Source organism: Chenopodium album, chromosome 8, assembly GCF_948465745.1.
Source record: "Chenopodium album chromosome 8, dcCheAlbu1.1, whole genome shotgun sequence".
Classification (NCBI taxonomy): domain Eukaryota; kingdom Viridiplantae; phylum Streptophyta; class Magnoliopsida; order Caryophyllales; family Amaranthaceae; genus Chenopodium; species Chenopodium album.
Genome location: NC_137841.1, coordinates 64,354,935 through 64,371,918, shown reverse-complemented (window position 1 = coordinate 64,371,918; position 16,984 = coordinate 64,354,935). Strand labels below are relative to the sequence as shown.

The 16,984-nt window shown below is 34.9% G+C and overlaps 2 protein-coding genes across 3 annotated transcripts; one reads left to right on the top strand and one right to left on the bottom strand.

Annotated features, from left to right (window-relative positions):
- Positions 1–353: 353 nt before the first annotated feature.
- LOC145643175 (uncharacterized) lies at positions 354–2,474 on the bottom strand. Its single transcript, XM_081694329.1, has 4 exons — positions 1,801–2,474; positions 1,344–1,637; positions 976–1,231; positions 354–872 (listed from the first exon to the last, which is right to left on the bottom strand). The coding sequence occupies exons 1-4, from the start codon at positions 2,472–2,474 to the stop codon at positions 354–356; spliced, it is 1,743 nt and encodes a 580-aa protein (XP_081550455.1).
- A 4,540-nt stretch (positions 2,475–7,014) lies between these two features.
- Positions 7,015–15,072, top strand: LOC145556251 (uncharacterized). Of its 2 annotated transcripts, none has more exons than XM_081617904.1 (8): positions 7,015–7,800; positions 8,703–8,936; positions 10,095–10,203; positions 11,140–11,185; positions 11,570–11,655; positions 12,839–12,897; positions 13,572–13,680; positions 14,593–15,072. In XM_081617904.1, exons 1-7 carry the CDS (start codon positions 7,727–7,729, stop codon positions 13,672–13,674), a joined length of 711 nt encoding a protein of 236 aa, XP_081474030.1. In that variant the 5' UTR covers positions 7,015–7,726; the 3' UTR covers positions 13,675–13,680; positions 14,593–15,072. The 2 variants fall into 2 exon arrangements, with proteins under 2 accessions (XP_081474030.1, XP_081474029.1); XM_081617903.1 differs by having other exon boundaries at positions 7,018–7,800; positions 14,524–15,072.
- The last annotated feature ends 1,912 nt before the right edge of the window (positions 15,073–16,984 follow it).

Genomic DNA, 16,984 nt, shown 5'->3' with positions numbered 1-16,984 from the left:
CAACTTCTAATTCAATTGGATTGATGACATTGTGGTGTATAACACTTAACTACATATATTTATGTGTGTAAAATATATTTTGATTTTAATTTGAAAAAGAATATTTTGATTTTAACTTTTCATACATATATATATTTATTTATATATATGAAAATGCAATTGTGAGTTGTGACAAGCATTAATACTTATACCTATTGACTTGTGTAAAAAAAATACCTATTACACTATATATTGTGTTAAACGGTTATAAATAATGCCATGTTTGCATATTAAAAATCAACGTTATAAGTTTTTTTTTTTTTTTTTTTTTTTTTTTTTTTTTTTTTTTTTTTGAGAGAAGTCGGACTCATGTATTAATCAAGGGATAAAAAATCCGAGAGTACATAAGGAGAAATCTCCAAAGGAACGTGATTAATCCAAGTTTGTTCAGTACCAAACGGGATTAATCTAGCAAGATGATGGGCAACAAAATTGCCATCTCTTTTGACATGAGACCAAACAAGAGAATTAAAACTACTACTTAGAGATAAAATATCATCCAAAACTCCATCAAAATCTGAGAAATAAATTGCAGCATTTGACAATCTGTTGGTGAGGGTCTGACAATCTGATTCAAGGATTACATCTTCAAAACCATGTCTTCTTGCAAGTTTCACAACCATAAGCATTGGTTTCCCTTCTGCGATCTCAGGGGGCCAGCAGGCACGCACCCTTCTCGTAGTCGCAAGTAAGACCTCCCCCGCTGAGTTTCTAGCCACAACACCCAACCCAACCCATCCTTCTCCTACAAGGCACGTGTCTACATTCAGCTTCACAAGACCATGAGCAGGGGCCACCCATTTTGAAGGACTCTTCTTAATCTTGCTTGGAGTCTGCTTATAAATCATTTTCCCGTATGTATTTCCCAAACTCCTCCACAAGCCTTTGCACTCTAGCTAGAAGAATAGTGTTTGGTGTGGCTCCTCCTTCAAATACCCACCTGTTACGCTCCCCCCATGCTACCCATGCTAAGAAAGCAGCTTTTTGCACAAGTTTAGCATCCACTTGCTTCCACCTCACCACCATATCACACATTGTGCCATTGCAATCATCAAGGAATTTTATACAGCCCCCATCTTCCCATAACTCATGCATTCTCTCGCATCCAAAAATAGCATGTGCACTTGTCTCCTCATCCAACCCACACCACGAGCAGTGTGACTCATCCAACAAATGTCTCGCTTTCAATAACCTTTTTGTAGGCAAAGTATTAGTGCAAAGGCTCCATAGAAAATGCTTCACCTTAGGTAACACCTCCATCCTCCAAATATTCACCCAAGCAAGGTGGAAGGCATCAAAATTACATCCCATCCCAAGCATATATGCAGTCTTTTGCCGAGTACAACCCATCCTTTGAGAACGCCCAAGTGAGAATGTCATTGTTTGCACTTGAATTCAGAAGCAGGGAGAGAATACGCTGCTGATCCCTCTCATTGAAGATCGTAGAAATAAGATCAGCCCTCCATTCCATCGTATCCATATCCACTAGATCACTCACCCACCTGATTCCTTCTGTCTCCTCACTTGTCACAAATCTCCCCTCCGCATCCGCTAACCAAGGATCACTCCAAATATTTACCCTTGCACCATTTCCTACCCTTCATATCACCCCTTCATTGACTAAAGCTTTAGTACTCCATATACTCTTCCAAGAGTAGCTTCCATCGTACCCCAAATAGGAGTCTAAGAAGGAACTTTTCGGGTAGTACTTAATTAGCCTTCATTACCCTGCCAAGAAGTGAGTTTTCCCGAGTGACCAACCTCCAAGCTTGCTTACCCAAAAGTGCATCATTGAAGACTTCCAAATCCCGAAAACCCATACCACCTAAACACTTAGGTGTGCACATCAGCTTCCACGATTTCCAATGCACCTTTCTACGAGTCCCATTATCACCCCAAAAAAACCGAGACATTGCGGATCTAATCAGATTAGTCACCGAACAAGGGAATTTATAAACCCCCATTAAATACGTCGGAATAGCTTGTATTACCGATTTAAGGAGGACTTCCTTCCTAGCCCGGGACAACAATTTTTCTTTCCACCCCTGCAATTTCTTCCAGATTCTGTCAGTTATAGCCCCAAAAATAGCCTTCTTTGAACGACCTACAATAGTAGTCTCATGTTTGTCAACCTGTCGCATATTCAAAACACCCATCAATTCACATTTTTGCTCGGCCCTCACCCCTTTACTAAATGAAACTTCCGACTTCTCATAGTTGATTTTCTGACCGGATTCTACTTCATATTTGTTGAGAATATCAACTATCACTTCGCATTCTCTTCGGTTTGCTCTAGCAAAGAGTAAACTATCGTCCGCAAACAAAAGGTGTGAAATTGTAGGACCACTACGACTTGCTTTTGCTCCATGGATTTCCTTCGTGTGTACTTTATTATTCAACATATGAGAAAAAGCATCAGCAACCAAAATAAACATGTACGGGGATAGGGGATCCCCCTATCGGAGCCCCCGAGACGGAGACACCGTACCACAAACTCTACCATTCACCAAAAAAGAGTATGAAACCGTCGACACACACTCCATGATCAAGTTTACCCATCTCTCATCAAACCCCATCGTCAAGAGTAACTTTCGGAGGAAACCCCATTCAACACGATCATAAGCTTTACTCATGTCAAGCTTTAGAGCAATCGTACCTCTCCTCCCACGACTTCGCTTTTTCATAGTATGAAAAAGCTCTAAAGCTATAAGGGCATTGTCAGTAATGAGTCTTCCCGGCACAAATGCACTCTGATTCTCCGAGACTATCTTCGGAAGGATGATTTTGAGTCTAAGTATGATGGTCTTTGAAACTAACTTATATAATGCATTACATAGGCTAATAGGCCGAAATTCAGACATTAACGTCGACTTACTAACCTTAGGAATAAGAGCAATGTTAGTTCCATTGACCATACTTGATGACAGTGACCCATGAAGAATGTTGCAAACAAAATTTGCCACATCGTCTCCCACTATATGCCAAAAGCGTTGATAGAAGACTGCATGCATTCCTTCAGGCCCCGGGGCCTTGCACGGGTGCATTTGTTAAAGTGATTTGTACACCTCCTCCTTCGTATAAGGGCGCAATAACTCTGCAATATCCTCATTAGTGACCTTTGCGCTAACATGCTCCAAAACTTCCTGTATGTTCAAGCCTTGGGGGTTAGAAGACGTGAACAAATCAGAGTAATAAGCACTCACAATTTGCTCTAATTTCTTTTCATCTTCCTGCCAGACGACATTCGTATCAAAGAACCCTTTGATTCTATTTTTCTTTTTTCTTTGGGAGGCTTTATGGTGGTAATAGCTTGTATTTCGATCACCATCACGCACTTCTAGAACCCGTAACCTTAGGAACCAGTAGGCTTCGTGTTTGCTATGAAGATCATCAACGGTTTTTTCAAGAGCCACACTCCTAGCACAACTTGCTGTAGTGATCGGTTTCCTCTGCTCATCCCTTAATTCGTCCTCAACTTTGATAATCTGCTGCCCCAGATCATCGAACTTTGTTTTACTCCACTCCATCAGGTTCCTGCCCATACAGTTTAGCTTGCTGACCATATCTAATCCCTCTGCCTTGGACCATGCCTTGCGCACCTCGCTTTCACAAGATTCATCCAAAAGCCACGCTGTTTCAAACTTAAACCCGATGCTCTTCTTACGCTTCCCCTTCCTTTGTTCCTTCGAGCGAATTACAATTGGAGTGTGGTCTGAACAGTAACGAAGGAGATGCTCTACAAAAACATTCGGATAAAGATCACACCAAGATGAAGAGGCCACAAATCGATCAAGTCTCTCCCTAACACAAGTATCAGTTGTCTTCCCTTTCTCCCATGTCCACCATTGTCCTTCAAACCCCAAGTCTCGCAGCTCACAAGTATCAAGAACCTCTCGGAAATTTTCTATTTCCTTCCTCTCCCTATCCGAACCTCCTACCTTCTCCTCGTATGACAGCAATTCATTAAAATCACCTCCAATAATGATCGGAATATTCGTCTCATCACAAAGGTATTGAATCAGTGACCATGTATGATGCTTATTCTCGGCCTCCGGCCATCCGTATATTCCCACAAACCTCCACGTCACCTCACCCTTCTTAACATCCCCACATATGTGATTTTGGGAGTAAAAAAAAAAGTAAAATTGGTCGCCTCCTCATTTCAAAATAGGCATAGACCGCCTGCTTTCCCTCTGCTAGCTACACCAAATGCATTAGTGTAACCAATTCTATCCTTAACCTTCTCCACCGCATCTTTACTAATCATGGTTTCGGAGATAAAAACCAGATCAGGGGCAATAGTAGAGCTCCATTACGAAGCCTACGAACTGTCTCGGGGTTGCCCATACCCCGGCAGTTCCAACATAATATACTCATAATGCTTGACGGGGTTGGTCCTTGCCAACCTCCGTCTGAAATAAGGATGAGTGTTGCACATGCGGGACGATCTTGCACCTCTTCCCCTCACCTGCTCCATAGCTCTCTCCATCATCATCATTCTCTCTCTCTCAACTCTCTTCATCAAAACTGTCCTAGTAGCAATTTCACCACCATGCATATATCTCCATCTCCCCGTCTCCACCAGTACTCCCACTTCTTTTCTTCAACTTCACACCCTTTTTCTTCTTCTCAGCACTGAACATGAATGGTAAAGTGATATTAATGCCCTCACTGCTTCTACTAGCACTCCCACTCCCTTCCTCAACTGCATCTTTTTCTTTCACACCTTCCCCTTCCCTAATAACAGTCTTCCCAGCCACAACTATCTCCCCACCTCCCCCTGCACCTTACTGGAATTGGCCAGACTCTTCTCTGGCGCAGCATATGCCACACCCAGTTGCTCTGAACTAGCATTAAAACTCCCAGGATCATCCTTCTTAACAAAAAGTTGCACCTCTTCCCCTCACCTACTCCATAGCTCTGAACGTTATAAGTTGATGAATGAATATTATACTACACTTATTCTCTCTTATTCGTTCCGTTCTTATAAGTTACACACTAACTTGCACGTAGAGTTTTATAGGAATTTCTAGAATTAAATATTAGGATATAGGATGAGGAAAATAATAAAGAATGTAACAATAAAGACGATCAAGATAGATAAATGATTAAAATATAGAAGTGGAGATTACCTTTAATTTATTTTATTTTTGTAAAATTTAATGATCAATTCAATCAACGAATAATATTATCTCGTGTTCATTCAATTTATTGTACTAAATATAGTAGCTTTGAAGTTATTGAAGGTCATCCTAAATAACAAATTGAAAACTAATTTTTCATACAAAACTAATAACAAAATAATCTAAGTAATAAACTATTAGAAATTGGTGGGGTTGATGTCACTAGTTTAAAGTTTAGGTTGTCTAGCCCTGGTGGCTTGGACAAGTTTGCTAGACACGGTTTGAACCTCTAAGTTTAGGTTGTTGTTGTTGTAACTATTATTATTATTATTATTATTATTGCATTATTATAATCATTAAATAATATTATTAACTATTATTTATTTATTATTATTATTAAATATTATTTATTTATTATTATTAAATATTAATTACTTATTATTATTAATTATTATTATCTTTCAATAGTAGTTATTATCTTTAAATATTAGTTTTTATTATAAAAAATCAATTATTATTATTATTAATATTATTAATTATTATAATTATTATCATTATTATTACTATTATTATTATTGTTATTATTAAATATTATTTCTAATTATAATTGTTAAATATTAATTATTAAACTATAATAATTCAATATTAATTATTATTCTTAAGCAGAGCAACTCTAAAGAACGGAGCCTCAGTTGCAAAGGAAGAAAAAGAAAGCTGAGAAGAAGAGTTGACGAGTTATTATTGTATTACCAAAATGGCTACTTTCATACCCCTCCTCCGTTTTTTACGGCCATATTTTATTACTTGTTCCATTTCATTTTTAGAAAATTTTAACAATATTTTCCTATTTTCCTCTCCACTAGGCTTCCATCATAAAATAATACTTTTTATCATTTCTCCTAAAATTTTGTGTTCAAAAAAATGAAACAAGCAATAAAATACAAGAGAGTAATAAAACTTTCAAATGGAAAAAACAAAAAGAACTGAAAGGAGGTTAAGTCGCAATTTCAAAAGAAGGAGGTAAATACAAAATGTCAAAGTAGAAGGTACTAAAGATTTGGTTCAAGTCTTGAGAACGCAACAACAATTGTTGAGAGAGAGCGTTCTCTTTGACGTATGAAAAAATATAGAAATAGAAAGAGGAAGAGGAAAGAGATAGTAAAAAATGATGTAGATGAAATAAAATACGATGTGTTGATAGGAGAGACGCAAATTTTATGCTACTCCTGGAGTACCGTGAGCATATAGTACTCCAAGTTTATAAAATTTATGTTATTTTAATATGAATTTTTTGTTATTTTAATTTATATACATGTTATTTTTAAAATAAGTATATGTTATTTTATATTTGCATGTTTTTTTCAACATTGATCCTTTTTGCTGTACTATAGATTTATAAATTCATGTTATTTTGATGTGAACCTCTTATTATTTCAATTTATATACGAAGTATATGTTGTTTTTTAAATAAGTACATGTTATTTTTATAAATGCATGTTTTTTTATGCATGATGTTGAAGTAAATAAGTGAATAACATATTATTTTAGCAAAATAACATAAGGTTTTAAATAAAATAACGTAAGACTTAGGTAAAATAACTCAAGTATATTGGGTAGGGTCGTAGGGAGTATGTACTATTATCCAAGAGTATATAATACTAATTGTAGGAGAGAGAGTAAAAAAGACGATATAAATATCCTCTTCAATAATCTTGCTCTAAGGAGATGAGTGGTGACCCTATTAAAATCGGGACAGTAAAAGTGGAGCTGCCCCCAGTTAATATGCCATATTAACAAACTTTGTTAATATGGCTCTTTCTCTCCTCTCCTCCAAAAGCAATTTGTTCTCTCTCCTCCCCTTCCAAAGCACTTCAGACTCACTCCTTTACTCAGCCATAGTTGCAGGACCACCCTCGAAGTTATAATTCGACCGGGCAAACAAAAGACACCCTAGTTGCAAAACATGTAAAATTGGGGCCATATTAACCCTTTAGGGGAAGGAATATGCTCGTGCGGCGATGTTAATGGTCGTGGCGGTGGCGCTAATGGTCGAAATGGTGGTTTCAATGGTGTTGTGGTGGTCGCGCAATGGTGTTAACGATAATACAGTGATCGCGCGATGGTGTTAACGGAAGTACGGTGGTCGTGCGGTGATGTTGGTGGTCGTGCAGTGGGTGGTGCGTAGGGTTGTGAGGTGGTGACAAGTGGGTTGAAGGTGTAGGTAGAGAAGAGAGAAAGGGGGTAAAGCTAAGAAAATACAAAAATACCCTCAAATTAACATTTTCTCGTAAAAGTGTACAAGTTATTAGACTTGTTACAGACTGTTATACCTTAAATTCTGTACTAAAAAAAATCGGTCGCAATCGTTATCCATCATCATGAGATCACTTCCAGTCTTCCACACAAAAATGGTGATCCTACTTAATCCTTTCTTTACTTCTCCAAAAAAAACCCTCTCTTTTCTCGCTGAATAGAAAAGGATCTATCAATCAATCAAATTGTGATTTCTGCAATTTCCCAAAATCCCAATTGTTCTGTAATTTTGATTGCCAATTTTGGAGCAAATGCAAATGCGATATTGTGGAAGCCATGAAATTTTCAAATTACCTACCAATTTCTATAATTTCCCTTCTACCAGGTTATTTTTCTGCAATTTTAATTTCAAATAAATGGCCCCTTTTTATATTTATGGGATTTACAAGTTAATTTCCGCTTATTTTATTGCTATTTGCATGATTTATCCGTTTAAATTAAGTTTATGTAAAAGTTGTTATTTTAAATTTTCTAGCTATAATAGAATACACTGAGAGTTTAAATTCCAAATGTTGAAATTAGTAGTCATGTTCATAGTGTAATGTAAATTAGTAATGTGACAACTGACGGATTCACGGATGGGTAGAATAGTAGGTACTTGTAGCAGGGAGCTGCTGTGTAAATGTAATCGATAAGTGTACTTTTATTGTCCTATATTTTCAGTTGTGAGTACTTTACTTTATCAGCCATTCAACAATTCTGTTAAATGATTGTATTTTAGCTTTAATTTCTAATGGTTTGGGAAGGAAAATTGTATTTGATGTGTTATTTGTGATTTATGGATTTATCATGGTAAATATTTTTTACAAAGTATTTGGAATGACAATATAATTGGTGAAATCTTGTGAGATTTATTCTCATCAATTGGTTATGACCTTCAAAGCACGAAAATTCTGGGATTTGATATTTTCCTCGTTTCGAAACCCCAATTGTTTCCATGCTAATGAAGTCTGGATTTGGCTGTGACTTGAGGCTTTCTTGTTTCCGAAACGTTTCTATTTCTGTGCTGCATAGTTTAATAAGATTATGAATATGTAATGGATGTTATTATCCTTTGAATTCATGGGTGAAAAATATCTACTTCTGAGCTTTGATGACCTTATATTTGTTGCATTTAAGATTACTTCACAGTTTTGATGTCTAGTCCTTTGTGTTTATATTCATTAATTATGATGATCATAATTTATGCAGACATATGTTATTGAGTTTGACAATCTTGTTTTTCAGGAAGGTGGTTGATGTCATCCAAGTTATTAAAGACGATTCTACCAATTCAAAAGTAAAAAGGGCTCTTTTAGGAGCCAAAAAGAAGGAAAGAATCAAGTTGCCTTCGTACAAGAATGCTTGTGTTGGCGAAATGTACCACATTAGTCAATTTTTGAAGCACCCAACTGGAGTTGAAGCAATGCTTAATGTAAATGCTCTTGAAAGTTATGTTCTGATCGATACCAACACATATAGGTACTGTTTGTTTCTTGGTTCTTATCTTCTTCAATCATGTTTATTTTATCATTGCGTTTTCTTGGTTAACCTATCATTCTTGGGGATTTTTATTGTTATGTTTCTCAAAATTATGATTTTTAGATATCATGTTGTGAAGTTTGTTCGATAAATTAATCATCTTGGACTGTCAGTATACTTTTATCAAAAACACCATTCTTGTCTATTTGGAAATTGTAATCATGCTGCCATGTAACTGCTTAATATGACTTAATTTTTAGACAATCTTCTTAAATTGGGGAATTTATAAATTTTATTTGATGTCATCAGCCAGTTTGTTCGATCATTGTGCCACTTATTTGTGATAGCTTGGTAGGAGGGGACATGATCAGAGTTCCTTGAGCTCTTTGATTCAGTATTTAGGAGTGGAGAGGAAGGAAATTTATCATGCACATTCTGATCTATTGATAATGTAAAGGGATCACTATGCCCTCCTATACCCTGCTTCCCTCCGCTTGATGATAAATTATTGAACAATGGTAAGAAATGGTGCACTACTTTCCTTTCTTGCCTAGTACCATGAAAACAATTTCAAACGTAGGATTAGAAGAATAAAGAAAGAAATTGACCATCTAACGAAGAGATGTTACATCAAGCACATTTGGAGTTTTTTGACCTGGATTAAAGTGACTGATTATGGTTTGCAAGTTGCAACCATACATTGACAACCATTTTTAGCAGGGTTTGTGGAGGCCAAATGGAACAATCACTAAGATTGGGCCTGTTTTGAACTATGAGACATTTAGTGGTATACTGGTATGGTACCTTGTTAGAATTTTGTTCATTCTAAACTTTGAAAATTCTTTGGTGAGTTAGTGGGTTTATCTTAGCAGACCGGCTTAAAGCACTAATTATAACAAAAGAACCATGGCATTGTAATTAACAGGGAGAGGCTTTGGGCCTTATCCTTGGGATGATTCAAATTACTTCTGAATTTCTGATCACAATCAATTTGATTATTAGAGAAACCATCCACATTTTGACCACGAAAACAGAAAAAGTTTTCATTGCAACCACCCACCGTAACATTCAAAAAGATCGCTGGAATTTTGATGCCTTCATTAATGTCCTTATGCTGGAAATTTGTGGACATAACATTCCTATGTTTTATCTTTGTAGGTGCAAGCTTCCACCAATCCAACTTCTGAACTTTGAGGTGGCCCCTGTCCTGGACTTGGAAGTGACTCCAGCCAGTGAATGTTGCATTGTTGAGCTGCTGTCTTGTAAGGTTAGTTGAAATCTTGAGCTAATTGCGAAAGGTTCATTTATTATTATTATTATTATTTTTTTCCGGGGGTGGGGGACTGGGGAGTGAGGGACACAATTGTTTGCCACTTGCAAACTAGTGGCTAAAAAGTTAATTAAAAAGAATGTTGGTTTGGACATGAAGAAGTAAATTGTTATTAGTGCAGCGTTCCTGTGCCTATAGTGATTTGTGAACAAGAGAAAAGATATACTGAAGCACATGAATTGTATGAGTGTAAATGTATTGGGGCTTTGGATGGAAAGGAAGATTCTCTATTTAGGTGCTTTCTGCATTGTGTTTGTTTCGATATACTGTAGTGTCATGCTTTTCAACTTAAAATTTTCTTGGTTTTATCCCGATAAAACTGAAATCTAGCATGATCAATATTCCATTTTACATGTTCCTTTTTCTGCTTATGCTTGCCTTTACTAAATTATAAAGGTGCTGTACTTTATTTTATTTTTTTAGAACATCCTTGAGGTTTTTCCTTCTTTCCTGTCTTTCTCCTTAGAAGGTCTTTCTTCACTCATCAATAGAATATATGACCTCTCCTAGAGCAAAATCAACCACAATAACAACGATAATGGTATTTCCTTGTTCTTTTGACTGATGTCCAAAGAACGGGAACAGCATAGGAATTGCAGATTTGGTGTAACTGAACAATAAATGTGGCTGTGAAGGAACACATATTAAAGAGGAAAATAGGAAATAATTGTGTAAAAATGGCTAGGGTATGATGAATTCCATGACACCTTAGGCTTCATTCTCAATTTGGCTGCCATATTTTGTAAAGGAAATTGCCAACTTGTACGTTCAGTTAGAGTACTCAATTCTTGCTTTATGCCTGTTCATGAGCAAAGAGAAAAGTAGAAAACTTATCTATGTAAAAGCCACTTATTTCATTTTTGTGCATTGCAGTTTGAGGGCTCAGAAATAGTGGAGAACCAGAACCAATTTTTCTCAGGTTGGCTTGAATCCAAATCTATTCACTGTGCTAAATGTATCTATTAACACTTGCTGCTGTACCCTTCAGACTTTCAGAGGATATCCCTTACTGAACTAAACATATGTATTTGGAAGTAAAATATTAGAATTATGACTTGCTACACACATGCACACACGCGCAAAAGAAGGTGGATTAATATCTGCTGGTTTCACCTGTGAGTTTTATTCCTTAAATTTTGTTTATATATATTTATATTTATTTTTCTGGAATAGATATTGTTTTCGTTGCTTACTGCAACTACAATCTCCCTCTAGAATGTCAAGATTGTAGATGCAAAAATTGTTAGCATCCTGGATTTCAATTGACTGATCTGCTATCTCTAATGTCTGCTTTTGATTGCAGCAACCATGAAAAATTTCATTAGTTGGAACATAACTGGTTCAGAATCATTTCTGGAGGTTGATGTGAAGTTGAATATCACTCTTGAGGTCTTAATCCTTTCCTTTCAATACATTTAATGAAAAATATTCCTATGACATTTCTGTTAATAAATTTAACTGGGAAGGTTATTTTCTAGCTTCTGGAGGTCTTGATCTGATGTGTATTCATCAATAGCTTTATGATTAGAAAGTGTTGTATCTTTCGAGTGCTACACTTTGATGGTCATGTACTTGGTGGTTAGGGACATTCTTTTGTCAAAGTGCTCAATAAATGCTATGAAAATGCTCAAGATTGAACCTTTTTTTTTTTTTTTTTTTTTTTGACAGGAAGATTGAACCTTGTTTTAGGATGATTCTACTTAAAAATCAACTTTTCTGTTCTGTAGATGCCCTTTTTGAAATCAAATTCTTTGCATCTACAATAATATGATGTATGGTATAGGACTCCTGGGAATAGGAATGTCTGTGAAAATTACACATTTTTGTTAATGCATTAGCAACCAATTTGATCATGACTCGTGCGTATGAGAAGCAAGACCAGTCATTAAAAGAAAGCCAATTTAATCTTTAGTTATGTGATTTCAACTATAAATCTATAATAATAGTTTCTGTTGACTTGTTAAGCCCCTTTAATTTTAGGTGCTATATTGCTATTTGTCCTTCCAAGTACCCTCTTTGTCTTGGTTTATCGTTCCAAACCCCAAGTAATACTGAACATATAACCAATCCATTTGCTTTAGCACCATAGTAAGTAAACTATGTACTAAAATTCTTTCAAATTTAACTGTATGAAAATACTTTATTTTATCTACTACTCATTATTATCGTGACATTCATGTCTTTGATGAACACTGATCAATAGCTCATTATCTAATTCACCTACTGTGTTGATTTAAGAGCTGCCTTCCTGGCTTCTCGCTCACTTGTCTATCAACCTCAAGTGTCAACCCAAAAAAATCTTATGATGCTAAATTGCTAATGTTATCATAGACCATTATACAAAGTTGCTATTTGTTTGACTTTAATTTGGATTTTTTTTCTTAGTATCAATTTGCATTGTCATTTTTTTTGTAAAATTACTTATTCATGATTCTGTTTTTAAAATTTATTTTTGTTTGAACGACTTTCGTTCACTGAACTTTATAACTTCCCATCAAGTTCTGCGACAGTGATGTATCCCATCTTTTACTCTTTGGCAGTGGCTGATCAAGCTATATATTTTTGCATGCAGATTTACAATAGGCCCTTTACACTGTTGCCTGTATCTACTGTTGAACGCCCTGGAAATTTGTAAGCAAATTAATCTTATCTTTTCATCTTATACACTTCCATTTTGTGATATAGCTTCTCCTTTAGCAGTTATATTCTATACAGTGTGCAACATGAGCCGAATGCATGTATTAAATGTAACAAGTAGATTAGTGGACAAAAAGGTCTTTTCACTGCATCATTTTTATCTTTCAGCTTGATTTGTGTTTGACTTGCTTTGAGTGGATATAGGCTGCCTAGACTGTTTATAAACAACAATTCCAAATCCTTAATCCATGGGTATCAGCTATATATGGTTTAACTTTTAAGTGGAGTTTTTTTTTTTCCCCCTTTTGGGAGAGGGGAATCATGTGTTCATACTTCATCCGTTTTTTTTATAGTTACAATATTTTGACTTATACAGTATTCACATACGTCACTGTGACTAACTTTGATAATTTATATTTGAGAAAAAAATAGTCATGTTGGGATATTATTAGAAACATTTTGATTTATACTTTCATAATATCATATTTTTGTATCCTGTCAAAAAAAAAAATCATATTTTTGTAAAGTTTACATGTGGATAATTAGAACAAAGTAGTTATTATTATTAGTAGTACTACTATTATTACTTTCGTCATCAAGAAAAGCTTTACATCTATCTTGTTTTTGAACTTTTTTGTGGATGCTTATTCAGTGTTCTTCACATGCAGAGTTTTGCAGGCACTCTTGGACAGGTTTGTTCCTCTTCTCTTGCAGCAATTGTTACAAGACTATGATGCTTGGATTACACAACAACGTAGAAATCTTCCATAACTCCAGGTTGGTAGTTTGGTGTATATAGATGGTATACTATAACCAAGTGTGCTTTCTGGTGGTGCTTTCTTGACAACTTCGGTGAACAATGGGTCTAACTATTTGTTCACATAAATGGAACATTTTAGAACATTAATTTGTTATCGGTCATGAGTATTATGAAAGAACTAGTCTTCTGGCCCGTGCAATGCACGGCTTGTTCATAGAAAATTAAATTGAGAGACCAGTGAGAAAATACCAATAAATAATTATGAGTGTAATATGTAAATAAAAACATAATTAAATAAATAAAAATTTTGAGACTTTAATTTAAAATGAGACTTAATAGAAAGAAGATGGAGAGACTAAAATCAAAGAGAGTAATTAAAAAGGTTGAATTAAAGAGGGGAGATGAAGATGAAGTGTTTAATGAAAGAGTTAAGAAAAATTGTATAATAAAAAATAAAAAATGTAAAACGACATGTGGCATGTTGAGTTGAAGAAGAAGATAGGGAAGTGTAATAAAATGATGACACATGTTTTTTTTGGTTTGCCTTTTTAAATACTAAGTATAGATATAGATATAGATTTGCATACCAAACCTTGTGATTATTGGATTTATTGTTTGCTTCATTTTTCCATTAAAATAACTGTTGGACGCTTATAAATTCTGTTTTGTGTTCTCTCTCTTTTGGTTTAGAATGATCATTTATTAGTGAAAAGTTTGACATATATTTTGCAACCAATGCATTATTTTGGGTTTCATAGTGCAAGTTTTAGTGATTTCAGCATCATTCTTTATATAAACCTTATCTACCACTCTACCAGACTCTTGTTAATCACAGTGCTTTATTTGTGGAATATTTGCAGGTAAACTTCCTTGTCGGCTCAGTTTATTTGTCTACTGCAATGCAAGTTTGCTAACACCGGCATCTATAGGTAGCAATTCACATGTGGATCCTGGTGGAAATTGATCAAGTTGGAAAACTTCAAAGATGGATAAGAATGTGCCCGATTTGCCAGTTAGAATTATAGTGCTAAAACCTATAGATCACATAGGAGGTAAATAAATGTTGGAATTCTCAGAAGCAGAAGCTGCATGAGTGATTATGTATTTGGCTGATGAAATCCGAGCTTCTGAAACAGTGGAACCTGAAGAGTGAATTGGATTCAAACATCACACTAACATTGCATTGCTGTAAAATGCCGAGAAAGAGTTACTGAACTTGAACGGAGTAGCAAAATAAACAAAAATACATGTGAACGAACTAACTTACAAATATCACGGATAGATCCAATGATTTATGTAAGCAAAGCTTTATGTGAGAAAAACTTTCAAATCCGAAAGGGTGTTGAGTAGTCAATACTTGCAGCTCATGTAATTGATGAGCAATCAACCAAAGTTCAGTTGACGCGTAATTGTAAGGTATTTGAAGTTTTAATTTATAGTTTATATTGATATCCCACCTGAAAACACAATTATGCCAGCAAAGCTGCTTAGATGCTTGAACAAGGTAATGCAAAGCTCCTCTTACATTTGATGGCAGCTTTTCTTTCATCCGTGACCATAGCAAAACTGAATGTACTCTAGAAATTTGAAACTGTCTTCGTTTCCCTGATCTTATTAGCCTACTGATTATAAACGTCTTGAGCTTCCTAGCCAAACAATCAGGGGCGAACTATCTTCGTTCTCCTGATCTTATTAGCATACTGATTATAAACATCTTGATCTTCCTAGCCAAACAATCCGGGGCAAATAATGCATAAGCCATAACTGCAAACCACTACTTTTAAGGTTCTATGCACTAGAGGACTAGACATACCATGAACAAAATTGGACCCTCCATATTTTTTTTTTTTTTTGAAAACAAGATTGCCTCATATAATAAAATGGATGCGCCAATTAATTTGTCTCATTCAATTTTTGTTTATTCGCACCACTTTACAATTTTACATCTCTTGTGCACCACAAAAGACAAAAAAAATGAACCTCGCATGCTTTTATAATAAAAATGATATGAAGTGGAATACTACATAAGTATTTCATTTGTCAATAGCTGCATGACTAACTCATTGTATTCATGAGAAATTGATAAAGGGGTTGTTTCACAATCGGTTGTTGGTTAATTTGTTTGGCTTGTTTGACCAACTAAAAATATTAGCTATACGAATTGACTTTATAAGTTGGTTGTATAAGCCAGTTGCTTGCAAAAGTGTTTGGCAAAATTAATTGTGCTTGTTAGTTGTTTCTTAATGAAAAGTTAGGTCAATAGAAAAAGCTACTTTTATTAGCTTTTAGCTTTTAGTTGATAAACCAGTTTAAAACCCAACAAAAAAAGGCAATAACCAAAAATAATTTTTGGCAATTTGATCAAACTAAAAAGTCAAAAGCTAAAAACCAGACAAAAAGCTATGCCAAACACCACAAAATAAACTAAATTTAGATTATTGTCTTTTGTCTTTGGTTATCAAACCCCCGGTAACTAAGCCTTTTGGTTATGAAATTTTACTTCGAACACTTAATATATTTTTTTTTAATTAAACCCTCGAACACTTAATTCATTACCCCTATTTTGCTCTTTATCACCATAATAACATTATATTATTTTTTTTTTCGAATCAAGTATTAGGTATATATATTAAGCTTTTTAGGTGAAATAAACAAGGCATAATAAGGGTTTGTTCTTTTTAGCTTAATTTCAGTTCAGCTCCAATAAGTTACTAATTGCCTTCTCTCGTAAAATATACGTTAAGCTCTATTCAATTAAGCTCTAATCAATTTAGTTCAATTCATTTCACTTTAGTTTAATTCATCTTAATTTAGTGAATATGAAATGGCCCTAACACCCCCAATTAATCATCTATGATTAATCTAATATATCATATCATATCATCATATCATATAATAATAACTAATATATAAAGCTAAACTTTTAGCCAGGCCACGAGGCAGCGACACTTGACATTCTAACTTTTCGCCAAGTGTCGAGCCACGTTGGATAGATTTAAATACACTTCATAAGATAAAAAAAAGTTAGTTTAGAATTCTATTTTGAATCAAATTTAAATAGAATTTTAGGATAAAATTATTAATTTAGAGTTTTAATTTCAATAAAATTAAATTTGAGTGTCGCGCCATGTTGGATAGATTTAAATCGACTTCATAAACAACCCGGGCATCGCACGGGCACAAAACTAGTATATATATAAAGGGGAGCTTTTTCCCGAGTTTTTAGAGAGACACGTAGGATCTAATTTTCTTAGCACACCATGTAGGATTATAAATTTTAGTAGTAGCCAATTAAATAAAAGATTATTAATTTCTTTTAGA

Bases quoted from the DNA above. Each gene is read 5' to 3' on its own strand.
- LOC145643175 (XM_081694329.1), bottom strand. From the start codon at position 2,474: ATGTTTATTTTGGTTGCTGATGCTTTTTCTCATATGTTGAATAATAAA. The intron at 1,638-1,800 runs GTTGGTCACTCG...GGTGATATGAAG, and splicing joins TTGGGTAAGCAAGCTTGGAG to GGTAGGAAATGGTGCAAGGG. The intron at 1,232-1,343 runs GTAATTTTGATG...GCCTACAAAAAG, and splicing joins ATATATGCTTGGGATGGGAT to GTTATTGAAAGCGAGACATT.
- LOC145556251 (XM_081617904.1), top strand. From the start codon at position 7,727: ATGCAAATGCGATATTGTGGAAGCCATGAAATTTTCAAATTACCTACC. The intron at 7,801-8,702 runs GTTATTTTTCTG...CTTGTTTTTCAG, and splicing joins TATAATTTCCCTTCTACCAG to GAAGGTGGTTGATGTCATCC. The intron at 11,656-12,838 runs GTCTTAATCCTT...TTTTGCATGCAG, and splicing joins AGTTGAATATCACTCTTGAG to ATTTACAATAGGCCCTTTAC.